General features: G+C 32.2%; 1 protein-coding gene and 1 long non-coding RNA gene across 3 annotated transcripts in view; one reads left to right on the top strand and one right to left on the bottom strand.

The window, feature by feature from the left end:
• Positions 1–27,257, top strand: part of LOC126736460 (putative transcription factor SOX-15) — a 302,005-nt gene that overhangs the window by 110,159 nt on the left and 164,589 nt on the right. The window contains exon 1 of one of the 2 annotated variants that reach the window (XM_050440825.1): positions 18,474–18,828. The exons of the other annotated variant lie outside the window; for it this stretch is intronic. Coding sequence (XP_050296782.1) covers positions 18,785–18,828 — 44 coding nt within the window. The 5' untranslated portion in view covers positions 18,474–18,784. Of the gene's footprint in view, positions 1–18,473; positions 18,829–27,257 lie in introns of those variants that run through there. 2 annotated transcript variants of the gene reach the window in all.
• LOC126736486 (uncharacterized) lies at positions 721–27,021 on the bottom strand. The gene is made up of 3 exons (XR_007660674.1): positions 26,877–27,021; positions 918–1,032; positions 721–861 (listed from the first exon to the last, which is right to left on the bottom strand). It is a non-coding gene; the product is annotated as an uncharacterized LOC126736486 (long non-coding RNA).

Raw genomic sequence — 27,257 nt, forward strand, 5'->3', positions numbered from 1 at the left:
CAAATGAAATTTGGTATATCGATGGAATTATTATAATAGCATCTTTTGACCTATTCAGTTGTTTTTCATCACTGCCAGTTTAACCGAACCATATTTTATTTAACATTTACCTAACATAACATAGATACACATATAAAAAAATTGGTATTTATAAATTATTCTAATAAGACTTTTTACACGTATTGTTAAAAATTCTCCACCTTTTTGTCTAATGAAAGTTCGTATGCGCGGGAATTTAACCAAATATCAACTTTTTCTCCATTGGTAAATATTTCTAATATTAGCAAATTTACTTAAATATCAAATAGTAATTGCGCTTGACAAGATAGGTGTCATGTATTATGTCAATTGAAAATAATTGAAGAACGTGGCAAAACGCAGCCTCAAGAAATTTCAAGAAATCAAAGCCTTTTATGGTATTTTTAATAATTTAATGCCCTTATTTATATTGTAACTTAGTTTTTTTCTTCTTATGGTCTTATTTATCAACTGATTTAAAAAATAATCATATTAAATTATTGTGAAAAAAAACGCATTACAAAAGTGGTTTTTCCCAATAATGTGCTATCGAAATACGTAATAATATAGCAACTGTCGTATTTAAAATATGAAAGTTAGGGTCACTTGCTGTCAAATCGAAAGTGATGGAAAACAATAGAATATGTCAAAAGATGCTCTTATAACTATTCTATCGATATACCAAATTTCATTTGTTTATCTTGAAAAGTAAAAAAGTTATTAAGTGTTCCCTTCTTTCTGTGTTACTCGGTATAGTATACTATAGATGTAAAAATATGTATACTTAATTCGGTGTGTTACGATCTATCCCATAGTTATCTCCGCGGTCTTGTAGAAGCTTACCTGAAAAAAGAATTGGAAAAACGTAATATCTCTGCAACCGAACCGATTATACTCACTGCACAGAAAGTTGCCGTATTAAGAACCTGATACAAGTCCGTTTGCCGTGCTTTCATCCGCGACTAGTTCGCTGACTATCCTGTCCCAACCTAAAGCGATGCCAACCAAGACAATCTGTGGTAAAAAAAATTATATGAATAATAATAATTTTGGCGTAGGAACGGAAAAGGAGCAAAAGAAATCATCAGGGGTGTAAAGAGCAACTGATTATCAATTTTGTAATTCTAAAGCGGACTCAGACAGAGCAATGAAACATATATCCTAAACACCAAAAGAGGAAAGATTATTAATAGTGATACAAAGCTTCCCAATAAATAATCATCAAAACAAAAGTAACATCCTAGATGAATAGTGTATACACGGTGTATCTCAAAAACAAGACCTTAGCCCAAGCGCGGTATAAAAAAATAATAATAAAGACATATTAATCCTATAGTACTTAGACTTATAATAGGAAAAAAACTGAGATTACATCACTTTGGAGGCATCATCTGAACAAGTTTAGGGGCTAAAGCTCAAGATTAAGTTTTTTAAATAACCATTTTCAAATGACTTGAGCCAAAATATGTATCGAAATGTTAGGAGTGAAAAATAATGTGAAAATAATTTAGGAGGTTTCTGCAAAAGAGCACGCGGAAAAAGAAAAATTACAGGGTTTTAACAATAGACTTGAATTTTAGATATTTTACAATTTATAAATTGATTAAGTATTATCAGCATGTATTATAAATGTTATTGTTTTAATGATTTACAAACAAAACTAAGACTTGGACTACGGATGTAAGAATCTAATTTCAAATAATTTAAAACTTAACCCATTCATTAATTAATGTGTGACCTAAAAATCTATATATATATATATATATATATAAAACCGCAATCAAAATTGGAAAGAAGATGTCGGCCAACCTCACCCGACATCAGTCAGTTAGTTATATCATATTCAATTGTATTCGAATTCACACCATTGTTGCATACCCTTGTTTACATTTATAATACATTTCTGACCAGTCGACCCAATTTTTTAGAGATTTGTAAGCGTATTAATAAAGCGGTACTTAAACGCCTTGCTCTTGTTCCGGATTTTTGGTTTCCTAGAGATGATTATCGCAAAAGACTCATTTGCATTTACGTTTTTTTGATTATTGATTTCATGTGGAAGCTTTCTCTTTTATTGACATTAAAAAAATCAGTGTATGTGTATGAAAGTAGTTATAATCATATGGTTCTATATTCATAACTTGAAATTAGGAAGTCACGATGCCAAAGACATTCTTCCACCCCCTCATTTTCTTCTTCAAATAAGTATTTGTTAGAAACTGTCATATTTCGGCAGAACTTCTTTTAAAAAGGCTGACCTATCATTGAGCGTCTTACTAATCTTTTTAGGCTTATAGCAGTTATTAACAAAAATCCACAACCCTTTGTTACTTATAAACCGACAGAAAGCTATTCTATATAAACATATTTCTAAGGTATTACCATGAAACCGATATAACTTTTAGGCAATTATGGGCCAGCGTAAATGTGAAATGCTACCAACTCATTTATGCAAATATATTTTTATTTTTTTTAAATCATTTTTTTGAATTGTTCCATAGGGAAAATATTTCTAAAAAAATATCAATTAATATATTTTACAGGTATAATATCCATTTATAGGTAGAAAAAAAGAAAAAAAAAGAACTATTTAATATGAATAGAATATAATAATTTAGTAATTTCATTTTCCTTTAATTTTTTTCTCTGAACTTTGTTGCTTGAAACAAGAAATCTCCCCAATTATCATTTACTGATTCTATCTCACCTTTTTACTGTTTAGTACCGCTTATATTTAACTTGAGTTTTATTTAGTTCGTTGAAAGAGAATCGAAAGAAGTCAAGTGTCTTTATCCAGATCTTTATCAATCAAGAAAACATTACTAAAAAACAGAAAGATAGAAAATTGGAATTAACTTGCTCGAAAACTTTTGTAGATTGATGTCTTGTAGAACTTTATAGATAGGCTCGCTATGTAAGGGCCATTAAGGGTCAGCAAATTTGCCAGGCGATCTTAATAAAATGTGGAATAAAATCAGTATGGTACAGGCAGCTTAATCTTCCTTGGTGTAGATGTTTTATTTTGTCTTATTTATTTATTTTGGTTATAGAACTTAATACGCAAATTGGTTGTTTTTTTGCCTTTTTCGTTTGCGGTGTTTATTTATAGTGTGAGTTTGCGGCGCACATTAATAATTTGCCCATGCAGCTCTTCTTACGTCTAAAGTAGTATATACAGTGCGAACGTAAAGGTTGGAATAAATTCATTTAAAATTCAGGGGTATGTTCAAAAAAAAAAACGCTCGGACACGTCGATTCTTATTTTTAACTGCGGGTTTTCTTACTATAATTTTATGTATACAGGGTGGCCCAAAAATAAGTTACGGTCATCAACGTAATTTTTTTAACTGTAAACACCTATTTTTTATTTTAGATTTAGGTTCTACATCAAATTCTAAGTACATTTCATGTATCATGTCCTATACCTAAACTCGACCGTTGACGATTGAACACAATAAAAGGCTATTTTTGGAAGAGTTATTTATATCAAGCAACCTATCAGTTATTGTTTGGTTATTTACATTTGTGGTTGGTGTTTTTGATTGTTAACTTGTCACAATTTGTTGACATCAAATAATTTTGAGTGAATTTAGTTTGATTTAGATGCCTAAGCAAAGTTTTGCTTGTGTTAAGTTTATCAAAAGATAAAATTAAAATTTCAAAAAATGGTACGTCTTAGTGAGCGAGAGCGAATAGAGATTTTGATGATGATTGAAACAGGATGCGCACTCAGATGGAAGTCTGTGAAATTTATCATGCCAAGTATCCTGATAGGCCACGTATATCTCAAAGTACTGTCAGTAAAATAGAACAGAAATATGGGGATTTGGGTCATGTCAGGGATAATTATACGAAAGGTCGGTCAAGTATATCAGAAGAGAAGCAACTAAATGTTTTGCTGGCAGTTGAAGAAGATTGCCATAAAACGACTCGCAATATTGCGTTAGAAAATCAGATATCCCAGACATCCGTCGTTAAGCATTTAGGTATAAATAAATGGCACCCTTACAAAGTTCAATTGGTTCATGAACTAAATGAAGATGACCCAGATAGGCGTTTAGAATTTTGTGAGAGACTTATGGACTTGTGCCATGCTAATCCACAATTTTCAAAAAAAGTTGTATTTTCTGATGAGGCAACGTTTTGTCTTCATGGTAGTGTAAACCGGCAAAACTGCCGATATTGGGCTACTGAAAATCCGCACTGGATGATGGAGTGCCACAGCCAAGTCCCTCAAAAAGTAAATGTTTGGGCGGGGGTGATTGAAAATAGGGTTATAGGGCCCTTTTTCTTTGAAGGATACTTGAATGGTGAGAGGTATTTAGAGTTTTTAGAAAATGACCTGGTTCCATGCCTTGCCACTTTATACCCCGATCCAGAAGACCCGGATATATTAGATAATTCCTTATGGTATCAGCAAGATGGAGCTCCAGCCCATTACACTCGTCCCGTGCGCCAGTACCTGGATACCATTTTCCCTGGACGTTGGATTGGTCGGAGGGGTGCAATTGAATGACTCCTTTAGATTTTTTTTGTGGGGGTATCTTAAGTCCAAAGTTTATGTTAATCGGCCAAACAACATTGAAGACTTAAAAATTAGAATAACGGAAGAAATAAGATTGATAGAACCTTCTGTTATCAATAACGTTTTACAAGAATTTCAGCATCGACTGGGATATTGCCAAGAGGTTCGTGGCAGCCATTTTCAACACTTAATAAATTAATTAAAATATTTTTATGTATTCTTGCTTGATATAAATAACTCTTCCAAAAATAGCCTTTTATTGTGTTCAATCGTCAACGGTCGAGTTTAGGTATAGGACGTGGTACATGAAATGTACTTAGAATGTGATGTAGAACCTAAATCTAAAATAAAAAATAGGTGTTTACATTTAAAAAAATTACGTTGATGACCGTAACTTATTTTTGGGCCACCCTGTATACATAAAAATATAGTAAGAAAACCCGCAGTTAAAAATAAAAATCGACATGTCCGAGCGTTTTTTTTTTGAACATACCCCTGAATTTTAAATGAATTTATTCCAACCTTTACGTTCGCACTGTATATGATGATGTGTATGCGTTTCAAAAGAAAATTCAGTAGGGAAAAATCCAATAGCCCTAAGTACAGTAATCGAAAAGGCAATCCAATCAAACTCTTTCATCCGAACTAATGACTGGAACCAGTTTCATTAAGTTTTTTCCACTAATAACCCAATAATTTTTGTACAAAAATAGAAGCAGCTAAACTATGAATTGGACCAACAAATTGCCATTATGCATACCCTGTCCCTATTAATCTATGATCAAAGTCTATACAGGGTGTAACAACATTCGGTGCACAATATTTTCAACATATTATTGGAGTCAAAATAAGACTTTTTCTTCATATAAACATGTGTCCCTTCAGAGCTACAGCCCGCGCAAATTGCTTGATGGAAATCGATTATTTGGAACCGTGACTACGGTTATGGATCAAATTTTTTTACAATTTGCACAGGTCCTCTTTTTTGGGTGCACTTTTCATTTTCCATCCCAAAAATGGTGTAAATACAATTTTAGGGAAGGATTCAGGGAGGCTTATCCTTTTAATGGCCCTTCTGTTTTGTTTCCAATAAGAAAAATCTGTCAAGACCATCTAGTTAGTCATGAAAAAATCTAAATTTGTTGTTTCTTGCATTTTTTTGGCACAATTAACCGTTTTTCAGAAAATCGCCTAACCAATTAAACTATTGAATTTAAAAAAACAAAGTGGGCCGCGACTGCTTTAATTTTTGTCAAATCAAATTAACTGTATCGAAAAAATGACAGAAACGGTAATTTTAGATTTTTTCATGGCTAACTAGATAATTTTTGGGGTGGAAAATGTTAAGAGCTGTCAAAAAAAACCAAAAAAAATTACTAATAAATTTACAAAAGATTTTACGTATAACTGTAGTCAGTGTTTTAAATAATCGATTTTCTTGAAGCAAATTGCGCAGGCTAGTAGCTCAGAGGGCGAGCATTTCAGGACACATGTTTATAGGAAAAAAAGTCTTCTTTTGACTCAACAGCTAAAGCTCTTAAAATATTTGCACCCAATTTTGCAACACCCTGTATATTGCAACAAAATGTTGGAATATATAGACTTGGCTATGATTTTCGATATGAACAGCTTAGGTTTCCAAAAAGTTCTATTCTATATAAAAAAAAACAAATCTGAGGCACTTTTACTATTACAAGACAAAATTTCAAGTTCTTGAAGCGTATCGCATACACGGTGTTCGAGCGGCGAAAAAACGTAAAGAGCCATAAAGAAACTTAGTGTGACATTCAGAGCGATTCGCGACACTCTTCGTATTTGTGCCGCCATTTTGTCATTGCACACACCGTGGTCATGATGATGATGAACTTTGTCAAGGTTGGCGGATCACTTTCACCGTGATAGTTTGCAAGATTCTATTTTTTAGTTAACCCGTTATTGTTATATAAATCATTAAATTATTTCTATATTATTATATGAAAAAAATATTTTAATTTAAACTATGGGAAATTAAACATCTCTTTTATATCAAAGTTATATCGCAGCTTTGGAAGCTTATTATTATGTAGTATGGTCGAATATTAAATTATGAAAAAAATTGCAGGCGCGATCTGCAAAATATTGTATATTTTGTTGCTTCATTTTATATTTTTGTTAATGATACTAATAGTCATGTCGATTGCAACCCCAGAAAGGGCAAGGTTCTATTATTTAATATAGTATTTAAATTTTAAAAAATCATATTAGGATTTAACGTACTAAAATTGATAATACGTAGATCTAATTTAAAGTTCTAATTTTAGGACTTAAATATTTATTAGATACCTGGTACTATCTATGAATTTTAAGACATGTTTTGCTATTTAACTGGTCATAAATTGCGTCTCACCAAATTTAATTTTATTATATTTAAAACCCTAAAAACATTATTTGGATATAATAAAATCGATTCGTAACTACCACAAGTTGTATAAGAAGTTAAGAATATTAAAAATTTGTCATGTCTGACGATACTATTTCTAACTGAAAAATATTTAATTTGTGCGAAGTATATCAGGGCGTACTAGAAAGTACTAGTACTAGTACTAGTACAGGGCGTTCTAATTTTTATTGTTCCGAAAATAATACATTCAATCCCTAGTGAACCGTGGCTTACTCTTTGACTACACGACCTAGAATAGACTTAGAATGGAGTTTAGACATTACAAGTGCTTGCTTAATCTAAACAATTAAAAATTTAATTAAAAATATATTTATTATATATCTGCATTGTAATCTCCATATGTAAATTTTTTTTAAGTCAAAAGATTTAAAGTTTTATACGTATTTGGTAGAGAAACTTATAATGTGCTGCTGTAAGAAAGTATTTTATTTTTTTTTATGGTAAACACAAGCACAAGAGGAAAGTCCTATGTCACTCTTGGAGTGGTGCTTGCGCGAAGATATTTGTGGGCATTTATCTTGAATCGCTGTAGGTTGTATGCGTCGGGAAATATGTGAGGTGGAAGCCCGTTCCACAAAGAAGATATTCTCCAGATGAATGAGTCTCGATACAGCGACGTCCTTGATGTAGGCAGGTGGACTCGATGTTGATGAGCCGCAACTGCTAGACGCGTCCTTCTTGCCGGAACAGCCCTGGGTGGAATCAGGCCTGCCAGCTCAGAGGAGCACTTACCGTGATAATAACGGTAGAATAAACAGAGATCAGCCACCTTTCTCCTGTGCTCCAGACTATCCAGACTCTTTGTCAGTTCTGGTTTGTCGATAAGACGAATAGCTCTCTTCTGTATAGAATCCAACAGGTTTAAACTATGCTTGGGTGCAGAGCTCCAGACATGCGAGTAATACTCGAGGGAAGGGCGTATTTGAGCCTTATAAAGAGTCAGCAGCTGTTCTGAGTTTTTTGGAAGCCGCCCTGGCGACCTCGGCAATGTGGTCATGCCAAGACACACTGTTGGTGACCTCGATTCCTAGAAGATGTAAACATGATTTCATTGGCAATGTTTTTCCTGCTATAACCAGCTCCGGGCCACCAAGGTTAGTCTTCATCGTAAATACTGCAGCCTGCGTTTTTTTAGCGTTAAAATTGACCAAATTGTTATCGCACCACTCCAAGATTGCTCTAATATCGTTGTTGGTTCTACTTGTTGCTGCCTAAGATTCTGAGAACTTGCGGTTGTCGTTGGTTTGGCGGACTTAAATGTGGAAATAAGTGTGCTATCATCCGTAAAGCTGTAGATTGGATTGACAGTGGTTCCTAGAAAATTGTTGATATATACCAAGAAAAGGGTGGGGGATAGAATGCATCGTTGAGGGACTCCAGCGTTAATGTTAAATTTTGTCGGAGAGGTATCCATCGACGGCTACTTGGATTGTTCGTTGTTCAAGAAAACTTTTGATCCAATTCAATAATGAGTTTTGTATGCCGATTGAGGAGAGCTTGGTTAGTAGTCCCTCATGCCACACTCTGTCAAATGCCTTGGAAATGTCAAGAGCGACTGAGCGGGACTCGCCGTGCTTCTCCATGGCCTCCGTCCACAAGTGTGTGACGTAGGCCAGAAAATCGCCGGTGGATCTAAGCTTTCGGAAGCCGTATTGATGAACGCTGATTAGTCCAGATGATTCCAGATATCTTAACAGTTGTTGGTTGACTGCTTTCTCCATACTCTTCGATATTACTGGAACTAGTGCAATCGGGCGGTAATTGGAGGGCATCGTCTTCTTACCCTTTTTGGGTACAGCTTGCACTCGAGCAGTTTTCCAGCTTATTGGAAATTGGCCCTGCTTATACGATGCCGTGAACAGTCTACATAAGGGAGGAGTTAATTCGTCTGCACAACGTTTTAGTATTAGGGCTGGAATTCCATCGGGTCCAGTAGCTTTGTTGGTGTCTACGCTTTTAAGAATTTTATTTATAGTTCGTTGGGGAAACGAAATTTCTCCCATCGATGAATTCACCCTTGGCAAATATGGCGGTGTTTTGCCTTGCGAGTGCAGAGTAGAATTGGACGCGAAGAGTTTACCCAGTAAGTTGGCTTTTTTCCTTGCTGTTACCGCGATAGAACCAGCATCTGCTGTTAGGGGTGGCAAGGCCGACTTAGCAAATCCTTGACTAACGGCTTTCGATACCGACCAGAAAGATCTTGTTCCATTTGGACAGTTTAGCAGTATGTTTTTGATCCTGTTGTTGTGACTCTCTTTGCATTCATCAATAATTCGCTTGCAGCTATTTCTGGAGGCTAAAAAGTTCCTCCGATTTTCGATGGAAGGATGTTGACGCCATTTGCTATATCCTGCGTTTTTAGTGTTTACTGCCTTTTTGCAAATCAGGTTGAACCATTGCTTGTTGTTTGATCCGCATTTAGTAGAAAAAGAGATATAAGCTTCCATTCCTGCCAAGATCGTCTATGTAATTTGGTTTGCACATTCTGAGATGTTATTGGTTCTAAAGCAGACTTCTTTCCAAGGGAATGAGCGATAAAATTCCCGAAGATGGTTCCACTCTGCTGATTTATAGTGCCATACCTTCCGCGGCATCGGAGGATCCTGCGTTTTAACCTCCAACTGACAAGAGACTGTTATCAATTTGTGGTCCGATGTTCCTTGGGAGGCATGTACTGATACTGTGTACGAGTCAGGGTCTGAAGCCAAGACCAGATCTAGGAGACTCGCGAACTCGCCGTCTCGATCGGGGATTCTGGTAGGTTCCTCCACAAGCTGCGTAAGCCCGCATATGGTGGCAAATAGCTCAGCTTCTCGTCCTTCATCGTCGTTCTTGTTGCAGAAGCGCAGCCAGTTGATATTGTGAACGTTAAAATCACCCATGACGATGATTTCTGCGCTTGGGTAGTCAATTTGCAGATGGTTAATGCAATCAATCAGGTTCAAAAAGAGCCGTCTATGTTGGGTGTCGCTTGGTGATCTGTAGATACAGCAGATAAATTTCGTGGCACCACTGGCTATTATTTTGAACCAGATGACGTCGAAGTCCACAGGTTCAAGCGTTTCCTCCCGCTGGCAACTCAAATCGTTCTTGACAAATACTGCCAATCCAAAGTTTAGTCGAAATCGGGTGTGTAGGTCGTATCCAGGATAAATGAGGTAAACATTTCTTGTTGAAGGTTTCACCTTTGTTTCTGCCAATGCCAGAATGTGAGGCTTATTTGATTGCAGGTGTTCGTGTACTGCATTAGATGTTAGCAAAAAATATTAGAGCAAGGCAACTCCAATTATGAGTATTATGGATTCTAATTTTAGTCGATCATCAACACTAAATAAAATAAAATAAAATAAAAGTTCCTATTATATTCTTTAAAACATCATTCACACATTCGTTATCTAGATATCAAATAGATTAGGCTCTATCGACTTAAACCGAGAAATAGATAAACAGCTCACATTTTGAGTAATATGTGAGCTGTTTATCTATTTGCCATGCCATAACTGGTTAAGGAACTAGAATATATAGGAGTTTTTGATGAACATTAGATGATGTATAATGTAGGTAGCAGGACTAATTTTTGCTTTAATTAGGTAGTATTAATGAAGTAATTTTTTTTCCCTGTCTCGGTTTTCAAATTGTTGTTAGTTGGTAGCACTGAAAATTAATGCAAGTTATAGCGAGATCATCCACATATTTAAAACGTTTTAAAAAAATGCGAATTAGACGTTTTGCGGGCGTCTGCACATGCGTTTATCCTAATTCGCATATCGCTAATGCTCATTAACGGTTGTGTGTAAATATGGTAGTTGCCTACTTGAGTTAATTTATAAATTAGTTTTAATTATATTTTAATGGGTTTGTCACTTTTTGATAAAGAAACAATCACACTTCTTATGATTCGAGGAGTCGGAGATTACTAATAAACCCAAGACCTTTTCAATACAATAATTTAAGATCCCACATCAATTTTCAAATGTTTAGTGATAAGAGCAATGCAGAGATTTAAGCAAACTGGTTGCAAAGACCGTCAACGAACAGGGAGGCCAAAAACCGTAAGCAATGATCGAAAAAGTCTAGAAATACTAGAACAACGTTTTATTTGTTGAATACCCAAATTTATCATTACGGCAAGTTGCCAACCAGTCAGATGCTTGTTTTATATCGGTTCAAAATGTCCTTAGACGCAATAAATTTCATTCTTATAAAATCACTTTAGTACAAGAATTATTTGAAGATGATTTTGACAGCCGCTTAGAGTTCGCAAAAATGTGAAAAGAGTCGATTTTTTAAAAAATATTGTTTTTTTCTGGTGAATCGACATAATTGCAGATATTGCGAAGGGTTGTTGGGTGGGGTCAGAAATAAACAGAAACCTGTTTACCTAAATGTCGACGTTTCGACTTATATTAAGTTATCCTTAGGACACTGAAATGGATTTAATTTCAAATGACTTCAATCATTTCAAATACATAAAAAACATTATTAAAATACATGTTCTTTACGTGTACAAAAATTAAAACAACAAAAAACAAAAACCACGACACAGTTAAAATTACATTCAGGTACAATCCGTTAAAAAAAAAAATTATAAAAAAAAACAATATAAAATTAATTTTTTATACATTACATCTCTTACCTAAGTCTAGGTTTCTTTAGTTATAAAAAATTAATTTTATATTGTTTTTTTTTTATAAAAAGTTTTTTTTTTAACGGATTGCACCTGAATGTAATTTTAACTGTGTCGTGGTTTTTGTTTTTTGTTGTTTTAATTTTTATACACGTATTTATTTTAATAATGTGTTTTATATATTTGAAATCATTGAAGTCATTTGAAATTGAATTCATTTCAGTGTTCTGAGGATAACTTAATATAAGTCGAAACGTCGACATTTAGGTAAACAGGTTTCTGTTTTATTTCTGACCCCACCCAACAACCCTCCGCAATATTGAAGATATTGGGTCACAAACACGAAACTGAAAATAATTGCAGATAATTATCAGATCAAAATCCATACTGGGTGCGTGAAACACATATCCTAAAAAGGTAAATGTTTGGGTAGGTATACTTAGTAATAGGATAATAGATCAATTTTTCTATTGAGGATAATTTAAATGCCACCCGTCATCTGGAATTGCGAGAAAGCTGAAAAATATTAACAAATTACAAAACATAATTAGAGCAAAATTTGAACTGATAACTCCCAATACGTTAGAAAACTTATCAAATGCTTTTTTACTACAATTTGTCACATTGTCAAACAGTTCAAGGCGGCCATTTCCAACACTTAATTAAATTTCAGGTTTATTGTTTCAATTTTTTTGGTATCATTTCTTTTTTATGAGTTAGTGTTTACCTGTTTTATTTGTAATAAATTTTACATAATAATTTTTTAAACCATTGCATTTTTATAATATGTTGAAGTTAGGTATAGCATGTGTTACATGAAGGAGTGTTAAAATTTTGCGTAGAATCGGAAAATGCATAAAAAATATGCTCTAACTTTGGTCTCTAGTACTGTTGTGATACTGTATATAAAAAGTTATATTTCTAATGTAGATCTTAAAGAGATTTATAATTATAATTTTTATTTGGGACATTTTTTAAGCAAAGTGCGCGTTTGCGAAATTATAAGGCGGTCTAGGACTTTTTTAACACACAGTATAGTTACTGAAATCCTCCGTTTTTAGAAAAAAGCTGCCTCGAAGTCAGCCAAATTAAACGCTGTTTTGTCGACGTGTCTACTATGTGTACGGATTTGTACATCGAGCTCCTGAAGTTTAGAATAAATTATCAAAATTAAAAATAAACGATTGCGCACTAAAAATTAGTTGCTTTAGATTGCCTATATCTGCCATTTCTCTTTTCCCATATTTCGAGCTAACGTGATTTACTCATAGTTTGTTAGCTTTGGAAATAGTGTTCTCGTTTTATTTTGCAAGTTTTGATGTTGACTTAGTCCATTTTACAGTACCAAAGAAATAGGTAATAATATAGAAATAATAAATACTATTATTGTAGTATAATGCAATAATACAATACGTATTTATAGCTTTAGATGAGTTACTGCTACTAAGATTCGTTTTTAGAAGGTATGTAGTGTCTTGAATGAACTTATTAATTTATTTCGTATAATTTGGTGATTAATTGTTTGGTTTGTTTTATTTTTAATTATTTATAGACTTCTTTGCCGTCCACATGTACTTGATCTGATACATGTGGGAAGGAACAAAAATAACATGATGGCTTCTCCTGGATCAAAATATTCCGGAGTTAGTAATAGCCTTCTGTTCGAATCTTCTGGTGGAGGCTGATCTGAAGGGTATTAAACTTTTATGTTATGAGAAACAAAAGAGTTTTGCTATAAACGATGCCTCTTTTAAATTAAATACCCTGTTGTTTATTACATTTTTGGATTTCAGAAACAATTCAAACAATTCAACAAAAGTGTTTTATTTAAGATATGTAACTATATGATTGTATTGGAGTTATGGTTCAAGAATTATAATTTTGGAAGAGGGAAGTGGCTGTGTTGCTCGAATGACAATACAAATCAATCAAACCAGATGTATTCAGAGCAATTTTTATTTTAAAAGCTTAGCAGAGCGCTTTCGGCGTATGAGCCGTCATTAGTGCTAACTGAAATGAGTTGGGTGTTAAATGCGTAAAAGACACTATAGTCAAAGGTGAACGAATGGAATGTACTCGCTTGTCAGTTAAGCCCAGAAGTTTACCATAGTGGGAACACTTTCGATATTATTAAAATTACACGTAACATTTAGAAACACTTAAGACTATACAGAACACTAAACAGGACGAACAGTATTTAAAAAGGGGAGAACGTTGGTCTCCTTTGTGTTTTGTTTACATTTATTGTGGTTTCTTAGATGGCGGGAAAAAATGTGTGTCAAATTAGGTTAGCCTACAGTTAACTTTAAAATTAATATTTATATTATGCGAACCTATCAGAGTGGTAGTAGCGACAGATCGGTATAGATGTCATTATCGTAAATGATGTGCGGTAGTGCGAGTTGGTTATAAATTGGTGGCACAAATTAGACTACAACAGTGAATTTTTGTTCAGATAAGGAAGTTGTTATCCTCTAAGGATGTAAAGCGAACTTTTAAATTAGAAAGTTGCCAATGCTTATAAAAAATTTTAATTGTGGAGTATTCTATGTAATGGAACGTAAGGTCTGTTATGGTTCACTTGTATATTTAAACAAGAGGGATTTTTTATGAGCTCGTTGGTGATATAAATGTCTTCAAGAAAATCTAGTCGGTTATAGTTCTTAGAGGTTACCTGTTGGAGAATTTTAGAATTAGACTTTGGACTGAAATTATGGTTGTTAGATTTTATATGTTCACCAAATGCAGATGAGGGTCTACTTAAGTGCTCGGCTATGCGTGTTTTTAAGGGTCTACAAGTTCGTCCCACATATGAGCAATCACAAGAATCACACTGCAATCTGTAAATATCACTCTTTGATAATGTGTCAAGTTTATCCTTGGTATTGATCAAAATCGAACCCATGTTGTTTTTAGTTTTATAAGAAATTTGTAATTCTGATTGGTGTTTAATGGAGCTATTGTTGATTTTCTTATTTAGATGAGAATTAATGGATGGTAGAGATATGAATTTACTATGTTTTTTAACATCAGGAAAGATCTGTTTTTTAATTTTTGTTAATTTTATTTTTCTGATTAAAATATTAATTAGTTTGGGGTCATAGTTATTATTATAAGCAATTTGTTTAAGAACATTTATTTCGTTTTGAAAATTAGAAGGAGATAGAGGAATGCTTAAAAGACGGTGAATGTAACAATTAAAGGCAGCCATTTTGTGTTGGTGAGGGTGATTGGAAACATTTGAAATTATGTGGTCTGTTTGAGTGGGTTTCCGGTGTATTGAAAATTCTAAACTATTTGATTGATATGTAATTATTATTTGTTTCAATTTCTAGTGTGAAAGAAATATTAGGATGTATTTGGTTTAGCTTGTTTAAGAGTAACTGAGCTCCTACTGTGTCACAATTCAAGAAACAGAGACAATCGTCAACATATCTGTATCAATTGCAAATTTCTTTATTGTTATCAGACATACAAGACTTGATCATCACTGAAAAGAAAATAAAATACAATAAATTGAGACAAAAACTAGATAATCTTATCAGTCATAAGAATTTTCTTCAACATAGGAAAGAACAAAATTCTCACAAATTCTCTGCATTTGTTTTTCATGATAGGGTAAAGAATTTTTCTAACGTCAATTTTGATAGAGCCGAAATGGATCTTCTCAAACTAGGCTTAAAACATTGTTTTAATAAAGAAATTTCCCAAAATGATTTACTTCAATTTACAGTTATTGAGCAAATTTCTAACAATATCAATTTAAAAACGTCTCTTCGCAATAACCTATTTATTATATTGCATCAATTTAAATCTAATTTAAAAAAGAAACAAAATCTTACTTAAACTCTCCAGACAAAGTCCTAAAATCCATGAAGAACAAAATAAAAAACTATAATTTGGTGATCTCAAAAGCAGATAAAGGAAATTGCTTGGTGATCATGGAAAAAGCATTTTATATATCCAAAGTTGAAACTTTTTTAACTGAAAACCACTTTAAACCACTAAAGTCCGATCCTTTTAACAACATTGTCAGAAAGACCTCCACTATTATAAAACAATTTAACCGTTTTTTAGAAGAACATAATGCTCCACATACCCTCTTATCCAGCAACTCTACAATCCCACGTCTTTACGGCTTACCCAAGTTACATAAAATCGGCAATCCAATAAGACCAGTAGTTAGTTTCACCAACACTCCAATTTCCTTTTTATCCAATTTTATCCCTAAATTAAAAAAAAATTTAACAGCCTTCTACCCTAAATTTGGTGTTAAAAATTCTGCTGATCTTGTAAATAAACTAACAGACTCACAATTGCCTAATAATTATCTATTGGTTTCTTTTGATGTAACTAATCTTTTCACTACAGTGCCTAAATCTGAAAGTGTGAATATAATTAAAAATATCTTGAAGGATAAAATAAACAGCAATAATCTTATTTCCCTAATAACATTACTTAACCACTGCCTTTCTCAAGATTTTTTCCTTTTTAATAATACGTTTTACCAACAGCCAGATGGCCTGGCTATGGGCAGTTGCTTATCTCCATTTTTGGCGGAGGTCTTTATGGATCACATGAAATCAAATTTTATAATGACTAATAACAATAAAGAAATTTTCAATTGGTGCAGATATGTTGACGAATGTCTCTGTTTCTTGAATTGTGACACAGTAGGAGCTCAGTTACTCTTAAACAAGCTAAACCAAATACTTTTTTTTTCTTTTTTCTTTTTCTTCTTTCTCGTCTTTTAAGCATTTTTCTATCTCCTTCTAATTTTCAAAATGAAATAAATGTTCTTAAACAAATTGCTTATAATAATAACTATGACCCCAAACTGATTAATATTTTAATCAGAAAAATAAAATTAACAAAAATTAAAAAACAGATCTTTCCTGATGTTAAAAAAGGTAGTAAATTCATATCTCTACCATTCATTAATTCTCATCTAAATAAGAAAATCAACAATAGCTTCATTAAACACCAATCAGAATTACATATTTCTTATAAAACTAAAAACAACATGGGTTCGATTTTGATCAATACCAAGGATAAACCTGACACATTATCAAAGAGTGATATTTACAGATTGCAGTGTGATTCTTGTGATTGCTCATATGTGGGACGAACTTGTAGACCCTTAAAAACACGCATAGCCGAGCACTTAAGTAGACCCTCATCTGCATTTGGTGAACATATAAAATCTAACAACCATAATTTCAGTCCAAAGTCTAATTCTAAAATTCTCCAACAGGTAACCTCTAAGTATAAATATCCCAACGAATATCACCCTAATATCACCAACGAGCTCATAAAAAATCCCTCTTGTTTAAATATACAAGTGAACCTTAACAGACCTTACGTTCCATTACATAGAAGACTCCACAATTAATTATTTTTTTATAAGCATTGGCAACTTTCTAATTTAAAGTTCGCTTTACATCCTTAAAGGATAACAACTTCCTTATCCGAACAAAAATTCACTGTTGTAGTCTAATTTGTGCCACCAATTTATAATCAACTCGCACTACCGCACATCATTTACGATAATGACATCTAGACTGATCTGTCGCTACTACCACTTTGATAGGTTCGCATAATATAAATATTAATTTTAAAGTAAAGTTAACTGTAGGCTAACCTAATTTGACACACATTTTTTCCCGCCATCTAAGAAACCACAATAAATGTAAACAAAACACAAAGGAGACCAACGTTCTCCCCTTTTTAAATACTGTTCGTCCTGTTTAGTGTTCTGTATAGTCTTAAGTGTTTCTAAATGTTACGTGTAATTTTAATAATATCGAAAGTGTTCCCACTATGGTAAACTTCTGGGCTTAACTGACAAGTGAGTACATTCCATTCGTTCACCTTTGACTATAGTGTCTTTCACGCATTTAACACCCAACTCATTTCAGTTAGCACTGATGATGGCTCATACGCCGAAAGCGCTCTGCTAAGCTTTTAAATTAAAAATTGCTCTGAATACATCTGGTTTGATTGATTTGATTTATAATTTTGGCTTTTATTATCTAATTAAATCTATTAATTTAAGATACAGGTAAATGATGAAAAAAGTGCCGTTTTCCTTTTAAATGAAATATCCCGTACAAAACTTCACTTTTAAGTATTTAAAAACGCTCATATTCAAATTTTAGTGACACAAAATACTCACATAATATTTTAGACCTACCACTAATATTAACTTATAATCCTAGAAATGACTATTACTGTTTATTTTTTTAGAAAAAGCTTTCCAATTTTATTTATTTTTTTACAGATTATATTACTGCTGTAATATTATTGATAAGTCTAAAAGTAATTTGTATTTGTTCCACAAATAAATAATGGGCTTTATTAGAATGTGGGTGTAAAAGCTAAGTTAAAAAATTAATCTAGTACTCTTGACTTTACAATATAATACATAAGTTACTTTGGATGAAAATTTGAAGTGCATCTTATTAATAGGTAATTAGTAGTAATAAGTAATTAGTAGGTATTTACAATTTATAATTGAAGTATCTAATATAATAAAGAATTAATACCATCAATTAAACAAAAATGGTCAAAAAACTAAAGACCCATAATTAGTATAACATACCTAGTTTATAAAATCTAAAAAATAAAATAAAAGAAGGCAATTTTTAATTTTAAGGCGACATAAAACCTGCCAGTATTTGCCGTAAGCTCGTATACTAACCAAACCAAGTAAATTAATAGCCTAGCAATAAATTAACTTATCCACGTTTAAAAAAAAAGAAAAACCTCGGAGGGACTACCAAAGGTGCGCACGCATCATCCTACGGGTACCCCATACCTACACCGAAGGTGGTACCAAACAAAACCAGTACTGAATCGTCAGTTACAACGGTCGTACTCAACTCGCCGCGAATATTAAAATTTGTTTTTTTTGCGTCGCGACGATTTTTTGTCCGTCGGCAAAGGTACTGCCGGGAAATATTGGATTTCTTACTGGTGCCGTAAGAAAGTCTTAGAGAGACTTGTGCACAGTGTTGCGTGTAACTGAACATTTTATTACAAAAGTATAATAAATAGATGTTTTATGGACTTGTGTAAAAAATCCATCTCTATCCGTGTTAAAGACTCTATTTTTCACTGCTAGTGATGTTTCCGCAATAGTTTTGTTATAGTATTAAAGTTAAAAGCAAAAAAGATGATGACTTCAGAGGAAGACTGTAATCCTTATCCTAGTTACGCGTAAGTATATTTTACAGAAGATATAATAAGTAATAATTTAGTAGCTAACAGCAAATGTCTAAAATCGACTTATTCTTATAAAGGAAAAGTCAAGACATATCAATCAATTTGAAAATGTTTGAAAATCAACTTTTAGTTGTAGTTTTGAGTTGATAACAAGAATATAAATTTTAAACGTCGAAAAGCCTATTTACGAATATTATTTGGGGAAGTTATTTAGTATTGAAGAACATTAAAAGTTAATTTATAAGACTTCTGTAACTGTTATTACAATATTTATATGAATATCTATCTATGCATCGATATATAGAGGGCATTTCATATAAATTTACACAGCTATTTTGTTAAAATTACCTATATCCCAAAAAAAGGACTTACTGGCCTTACAAGTCAATATTGAATAATTACATAAATAACCCATTACCCAATTGTAAAACTCCTAAAACTACATTTTATATATTAAAAGACTATTGTTTACCAAGTATCATCAGCTTCCAAAAGATGTCTAGTTACTTAAGTGGATGAAAGCGCTATTTATGTACCAGTACCTAATTCAATTCTTCCTGAAAAAAAGCGAGTCAAATATTGGCCCCGTATATATGATACCTTTTAAATAAAAGTTCTAATTAAACTTCCGATAAAGCCGTTTTGAATAATTTCATTACACCATTCGAAAATTATTTGTAAAATAACTCTAACATTTTAATAAGAGCAAAAAAAATTCTCGGCTACTATTTAATAGATATCAACTGATCAAAAAATATTTTTCCATGAAAACTTCATGTAAAAATGAGAATATTAAGCCACTAGTCTTTTAGATTCATCTCATTTTTGAAATAGTTATATCAAAAATGAGAAAAATGATGATAATGTGAAGGACCATTTTTCTAAAAAACGCATCTTATTATTATCGGTTATGGTTGTGTATAAGCCAATAAGCCAAGTCCAATGTTTTAAAAATTTTAGTTGTATAAATCCATACTCCTTTGTGCTTGTACATATTATTCAAGAACTTTTATTTAATATTTTAATCCATTAAATGTTTATATTGTCAATGTTGTGTTGAATGTGCGGTCTTATAATGGGTTTCAGCTGAAACATGTTACCGTAATTACCGTATTAAAGGCGTTAACTGATACTGTAGATTTATAAAGCTTTTATTTCTCATTTTAACCTAGATTAAAAATCAATATCTTAGAGAACTATGGATGACTTTCTTGAGTTAAACTTGAAGCATTGTCTGGGCCTGGTCAAAGCTGTCAGCGATAAATACGATATCGTCTGAAAACTCAAGATTATTTACAAACTTTTCATCTATATTAACACTCATTTTATTACAGTCGACGGTTTTACATGCATGCTCCAATAGGGCTGTAATAGCTTTAAAGAAATTGTACCTCCCTGACAAACCTCCTTTCACTTCGAAAGGCTTTCGTATCCTCGTGAGTTGTAGCATGTTTTTAGATATGTTCAATGAGGGAGTTGTACCTATAGTCTACTCTAGATTCAGCCAGAGTACCAATTATTGCTTTTTGGTTTACATAATCCCAAGCTTTCTCAAAGTTAACGAAGACCAGAAGTAAAGGCTTATTGTATCGAATAGTCTTTTAAAATCAGTGTTTCGATGGTTTGTCTGTGGTCATTTGTTCCCTACGTAGCTTTTAATCCGATTTGTTCAGGAATCTGATAGAAGTCTAATTCTGATATTTGCCTTTTACCGATTATTTTCATAAACAGTTTGTACCGGTGGTGTAACAAGTTAATTGACGTATTTATATTTGCTAAACTAATTCATATCCTTTTTTTTATGCATTATTATTATTACTGTTTTATCCAATTTGGACGGTGTTGCACGCATTAAACAGCAGACCGTAGAGCCCTTTTTGTAACGTATGAGCCCCTAAATTAAATAAGAACCTCAATAACAATTTGATCATCCCCAGATGCTTTATTGTTCTTCATCTCATTCCGATATTTTGACATTTCCAATGTTATTACTTTTGAAATGTTCTCTGAACCTATATTTTTTACTTTCCTGGTCGCAATAATCTTCGTTTTTAGGCTCTTCTGTAAAACTCTTCCGCAGAATTAGCTCTCTGTAGAACTCTTCCACGATCTTGATGATCTCATCCTTATTCAATTTTATTTGTCCTTCATGGTCTGCAAATTTGGATATATTTTTCGTTTCTTAAACTTTTGTTTTTTCAATGACAGTCGTTATTTAATGGCATTATATTGCTTCACATTTCGTCGTACCGCCTTGTTGATACCTCTATTTAACCGTCCTACTTCGTCCCTGTTTATGTCGTTTTTGTTCTTCAGCGCTCTTTGTTTCTTTATAAGTTTCTTTGCATCTCTGCTGATGGTATCTTCCTTTCCTGCTTCTTCTTATCCAATATTTTTCTTATGCATTTTGCACTTTTTACGAATTCTAACATGGTGATTGTTTATTGTTTCTACGTCCACTTCTTCTAAGTCTACCTCCTCAAGACTATTTTAAACAGCCTCCCTGTAATCTTTGGTATTTTCTACAGATGTCCACCCTATTTGATGTTTTTTGTTTATCATTTTAGTTCTTTATTTCTTAGGATTTGTTGTGATCTTGGCTTTGACTAGTCTGTGACCACTTGCTATTAAGCGGTTGTTAAGGACCGATACATCGTGCACCTTATTTTTGTTGTTTGTAAATTTAAAGCCTAATTCATTTCTTGTTAAACCGTCTGGACAAGCTCATGCTTTGAGGGCTCATGCTTGAAGAAGGTGTTGCGAAAAAACAATTTTGCGATAAAAAGTTCAAAAGCATTTTAACTCATTTTATTGCATTGTCCGTAGCCATGCGAGTATAATGCTGTTTTAGTTTCATTATATTATATTTTGCGGGGAACTGCCTATATGTACCGTTTAGATCTTCATAAAAGGTTTTGACTTCTTTGTTTAGATGATCAGCTGTTGATGCGTAAACCTAGATTATTTTAATTCTGTTGATGTTGAAACTTAAAATGCAGAATGTTATTCTTGAGTTTATACTTTCTAGTTGTTGCATATGCATGTTTTCGGTTTGTTTTCTATTTATAAGAAAACTACCGACTAAAACTATAACATCCAAACTAGCCCTTTTTTTATTACCCTTAAAAAACAGTTAGTGACCCCTTTACAAATAGTTGTTTCTTTCCTTTCCGTCTTACGTCTTCTTTCAGTTTTAATAACTTTTTTCTCTGACCACAATGCCCTTAAGTTACATATCCCCCCTTTTTCGGTTGCTATCTTGGTCAACCCGCAAGCTCGCTGCCGGAAACTGAGGCTCGTGCCTTCACTTATGCAAGCCTGCAGGGATTTTAGCCGTACTTCATTTCACTGGCCATTGCGGGTTGATGGAAGGTCTGTGTGGTTCTGCATTTCTTCAGTACCTTGGAAAGGTTTTACTGCCATTACTCGGTTGTCACAGCCTCGTTAATTCTATTGTAGGGGTACTGGATAACTTTGAATATTACACAGGCGGAAGAGGTTGACATTGGGGTTAGCATTTGACCAATATTTTACATCACCCTATCCGACTACCATCAAGCCTTACCAAATAATTACCTCCGTTAAAAAAATATTAAAAACTAAAACCATTTCCCGTTAAATAGAAAGTAAGAGAAACAAACTGAATACCTTGAAAACCAAAGAACTACAGGGTTACTTACCAAATAATTTTTGCTACTTCTACAGTTTGGCAGTCGTTTCATTGTAAAATTCTTTTATTAACTTATTTCTCTCCCTTGATTAATTTTAGCCTCTTATTTTCAGTGTTTGACCGAAAACCTGAAAACCTGCTTTGTTTTAATAATGGAAGTTGAAGAAAAATTCAAATTATATAATAAAATGTAGTGATTATATAACAACGTGCTTCAAAGAATCTTATACTGTCCTTCAAGCTCTATTTTCTCGTAGATATATTTTAGAACCAAAAACTAAAATAGAATTATATGAGGCCTTGTCTTATCACAATTTAATTGCAGGTAGTATTTTTGGCAATTATTTAGATTCAACGTGTCAGGTGCACAAAGTGCAAAGTTTATGCATACGATATATAATAATATATAAATATACCGAGTGACGTTTTTTGATAGAAAATGATATTCTGAAAACAATGATACTCTATTTGCTACTTTTTATTTTATACTCATAGAAAAAATCATTTTGTTAAATTTTAAAATAGGGTAATGAATGCGTTGAAAGTTTTAGTTTTTAATCGAGTAATCACGGAAAAATAGTTTTCATTGCATTTTATGACTTAAAAAGTATACAGGCCTATTTAAAATGTCCAAACTATTAATTCTGGCATTTACTTTATTTTTTTAAATAGCACATTACTGAGAACAGCTACTTTTGAAATTCGGTTTCTTTTTCCCAATAATTTGATATGATTATTTTTTAAATCGGTTGATAAATAAGCCTATAAAAAGAAAAAAATTAACTAACAAAAATGAACTAACAGGAAGTATTGTAATGACGCCTGCTTATTTTTTTCAACTGACAAAAATATAATATTTTGTCAAACGTCATATTACTATTTGAGAATAAAAGAACAAATTTTTCAATGCAATATTTTTTCAGTATCTTAATACTACATATTTTATTTAACATTTACCTAATATAACATAGATGCACATAAGCGGCAAACAAACAGAAAAAATATGAGGTTTATAAATTTTAATATAAACTTTTTATATGTATTGTTCAAAACAACCTTCTTCTTACAGAAACGTAATTGTCTTAAGTTACTTGGTGGCCTATGGTTTAGACACGAGCCTATGAATCTAAAGGTTGCTGGATCGTTTCCCACTGGTAACATTTTACATTTTTACTTTTTTATTTTTTAAGCATACATTTTTATCTATGGTGGGAATTGTTAACTTAACCTAGCTTTCCTTTGTTGTTAGTTGTAATGTGATCTGTGTAGGTCTAGGTAATGAGTTTTATCATACTTTATAAGCGTTCTTTTTGTGAAAAATATCTTTTAGGCCTGATGATGCTCCGATAGGAGCGAAACACGTGTAGCTTTAAACAAATTATATGGATTTGAAACAGCCTTCTTGTCTAATGAAAGTACGTATGCGCGGGAATATAGCGTACGGCATATCAACCTTTTCTTCATTGGTAAACATTTCAAATAAGAGCAAATATATTTAAATAACAAATAATAATTGCGCTTAATAAGATGTCATGTATTATGTCAATTAAAAAATAATTGAAGAATGCGTCAAAACGCAGCCTATTCAAGAAATCAAAGTAAAAAAAAACTATTTTTATTAAATAAATGCGTTTATTTATCGACCGATTTAAAAAATAATTACATCAAATTATTGGGAAAATAAAACCGCATTTCAAAAGTGGTTGTTCTCAATAATGTGCTATTTAAAAAAATAAAGTAAATGACTAAATTATTAGTTTAGACATTTTAAATAGGCGTGTAAATGATTTAAGTTATAAAATGCAATAAAAACCATTTTTTCCATGATTACTAAACTTGATTAAAAATTAAAACTTTCAACGCATTCATAGCACCCTATTTTAAAATAAAAAAAGATTTTTTCTATGAGTATAAAACAAAAAGTAGCAAATAGAGTATCATTATTTTCAGAATATTATTTTCTATCGGAATACGTAATAATATACCAAGTGTCCCATTTAAAATAAGAAAGTTAGTGTCCCTTCCTGTTCTCCATTCTGTCATTTGAGCACTATAAGTAAAGTTATAAATTATTTCTTTCTTTTTGGAAATGATTTAAAGAATGTTGCTAAAATGCTATTAATGCGTAGATTTGCCTAGACAAAGATGGTCTAAATCTTCATTTTATTAATTTTCTATAATACTGCGTAACAGAAACTACTACATGCTTAAAACCATATTACTAAGTATTTATACGTGTCTTTATTATTTACTTTCATAAAGTACTAGTATTATATACCTTGAGAAAGATCATATTAAATTTTAGAAAGGCTTCAGGGATTTAAAAAGATCAATTAGTTTATTAAAAATAATAAACTTTACCCACGCCTATGGACGGCCAAGATATTTCGCTAAAGTAAACGGAATTCCATATTTTGTTTGTCATATATTTTTAAAATACTCTATTCTATAGAGTGTTTCCTTTATCGTGGGACTCCCAGTATTTGTAGATATTTGTAATCCGTTATAAAAAACACAAGTAAATTAATCTTATTTTTTATTTTTAAGCATATCGGCTTACCTTAATCGTAAAAAATCATGCAGCAACATTGACAAACTTCTCTGTCCTTAATTTCACTTTATAGGCAGGTCAAGTGTATGGACAAACATGAAAATAGATAAGGCAAAACAAGATAAACATTTACTGTTTTTCCACATAAAAAAGATTATTATTATGGCACCTGCTGGTTATAAACGAAATTGATAAAAAAATCAATTTTCAAGGTTTGATTTGATGTGATGTTAGCCAATCGGCAGCTCATGACGTATTTTACTTGCCGATAAAAATGCCTGTATAGTCTACAAATGATTGGGAAATCGCGAAAAGAGTCATCAGTCTAAAAATTCTTGGCGTGTTTTTGGTGTGGTGGAATTTGTGATATTGTAATCTATGGGTTGTTGATTAATAGCAATATTACATCTTTATTTAATATTTCTCGATATATAGTATCCATTGTATCCAAATTGATTCATAATTTGAAATATTTCTTCGGTTTGTTTTTTATTGTGCGTTAGTTTTAGATCCTTACTATTTTAGCAACCAAAATTGCATTGAGAACTGCTCAATGAGACAACTAAAATATATAATAATTTTATTTTAAGCTAAATAAGAAATAAATAAGTCTTAATAAATTTATAAAATATTATTCTTAAATTTATTAACCACTTATTCGCTATCAACAGTACTATAAAGCTATGATTCATACTATAATAGCTATAAAGCTATGATTCGTAATAAGCTAAAGATTCATACTATAAAACTATGAATTAGGATTTAAAACTATGGTAGCATTTCTATTCAGCTGATAAGAAATGTTTCCAAGGAATAAGACATATGGAAGGAAGACCAGGTCTTCCTTTAAGACTTTTAATATTATAAAAGTTGACTTAAACGAAGATTAAAATACATGATTAAGAACAGTAAAGACTTATCAGATTCAATGAGGTTTTGTTCTGCTTGGTCAGGTGCTGTAACTAGAGCAAATAACACATTTTCTATTTCACATTTAATATAAATTTTCAAGAGACATAAAGCTTGGTTTTATGTTCTGATTACTTTCAAGACTTATGAGTTTCTTCATTTTACTACTGGATTATCTGTAGGTTTTAACTGAAATAAGAAGTTCCTCTCACTGTGGATTTTGCTGTATTTAGTGTCCTTTTCAGATTCTTTTGTCTGTTGTGCATTGAAACAAGCAGTCGATTAACTAGATATTTATTATTTGTAAAAAAATGAAATTCAAACATGAATTTCTAACCAAATTATGAAACATGGGTCTCTAATAACTTACCTGTGTACTGGATTCTTCAATACTACTACTTCTTTTAAACCTTTTAATAATATAGCATCAGGGTGAAAAGGCTAATATTTTTTCATTTAAAATATGATATGTATCTTAGGGGCTATTGTAATAAATTAGATCTTTATTAGCGGTAACCTAACTTTATTTAAATATGTTGAATGAGACAGTTAAGGGTATAGTTACCGTAGCAGGACAAACCAAGGTACCATCTGGCTGTCCTTAAGAATCATAACAAGTTTAGGATAATTCGAAAAAAATTAATATTACTACATATCAGGTTAAGCGCTCGCTACTTTACTTCTATTTCATGATCACCTTAAATACGGATTAAAATAATATTTTATAAAAGATAAGAAGAATTAATAAAATATCAAATATTTACATTTAAAAAGAAAATTAAGATTGTTAATCGAGGAAAAACAAAAGTTATCTCACGATCGCAAGTATTTTGGCACCCAGTACCGAGTCACAGACATGATATAGGCTTTCTTTATATTCTCCCGTGATTAATATTCTATTTTATTACTTACCCGAAAAAAAGTGATATTTTGCTCTTACGCAGAGGATTAAAAGTGCATTTTCTTCATGTAAGGCAGAAAAAATATTTATCATTATTCGCCTATTCACGGTTTTTAAGCCTATTTTAAAATATACACATTAGACATATTTGATCTGAAAAAACAAAAGGCTAATTAAAAACGATTCGAAAAACTTAAACTTTTAGGTAAAAACCTGCGCCTCTGCCAGTTATGATTACAATATTTACTTTGGCGGGCATTAATTTATTTAGTGCCTTATCAAAATCACTTTTTGAGTGGTACATCGGAGGCTTATCAAGAATCACCTTGTTCTGTGTCTCCGACTGATAACAATGCTTCTGTAAATATACGATGGTGCAATATTTATTGACG

The sequence above is a fragment of the Anthonomus grandis genome, chromosome 5, assembly GCF_022605725.1.
Source record: "Anthonomus grandis grandis chromosome 5, icAntGran1.3, whole genome shotgun sequence".
NCBI lineage: Eukaryota > Metazoa > Arthropoda > Insecta > Coleoptera > Curculionidae > Anthonomus > Anthonomus grandis.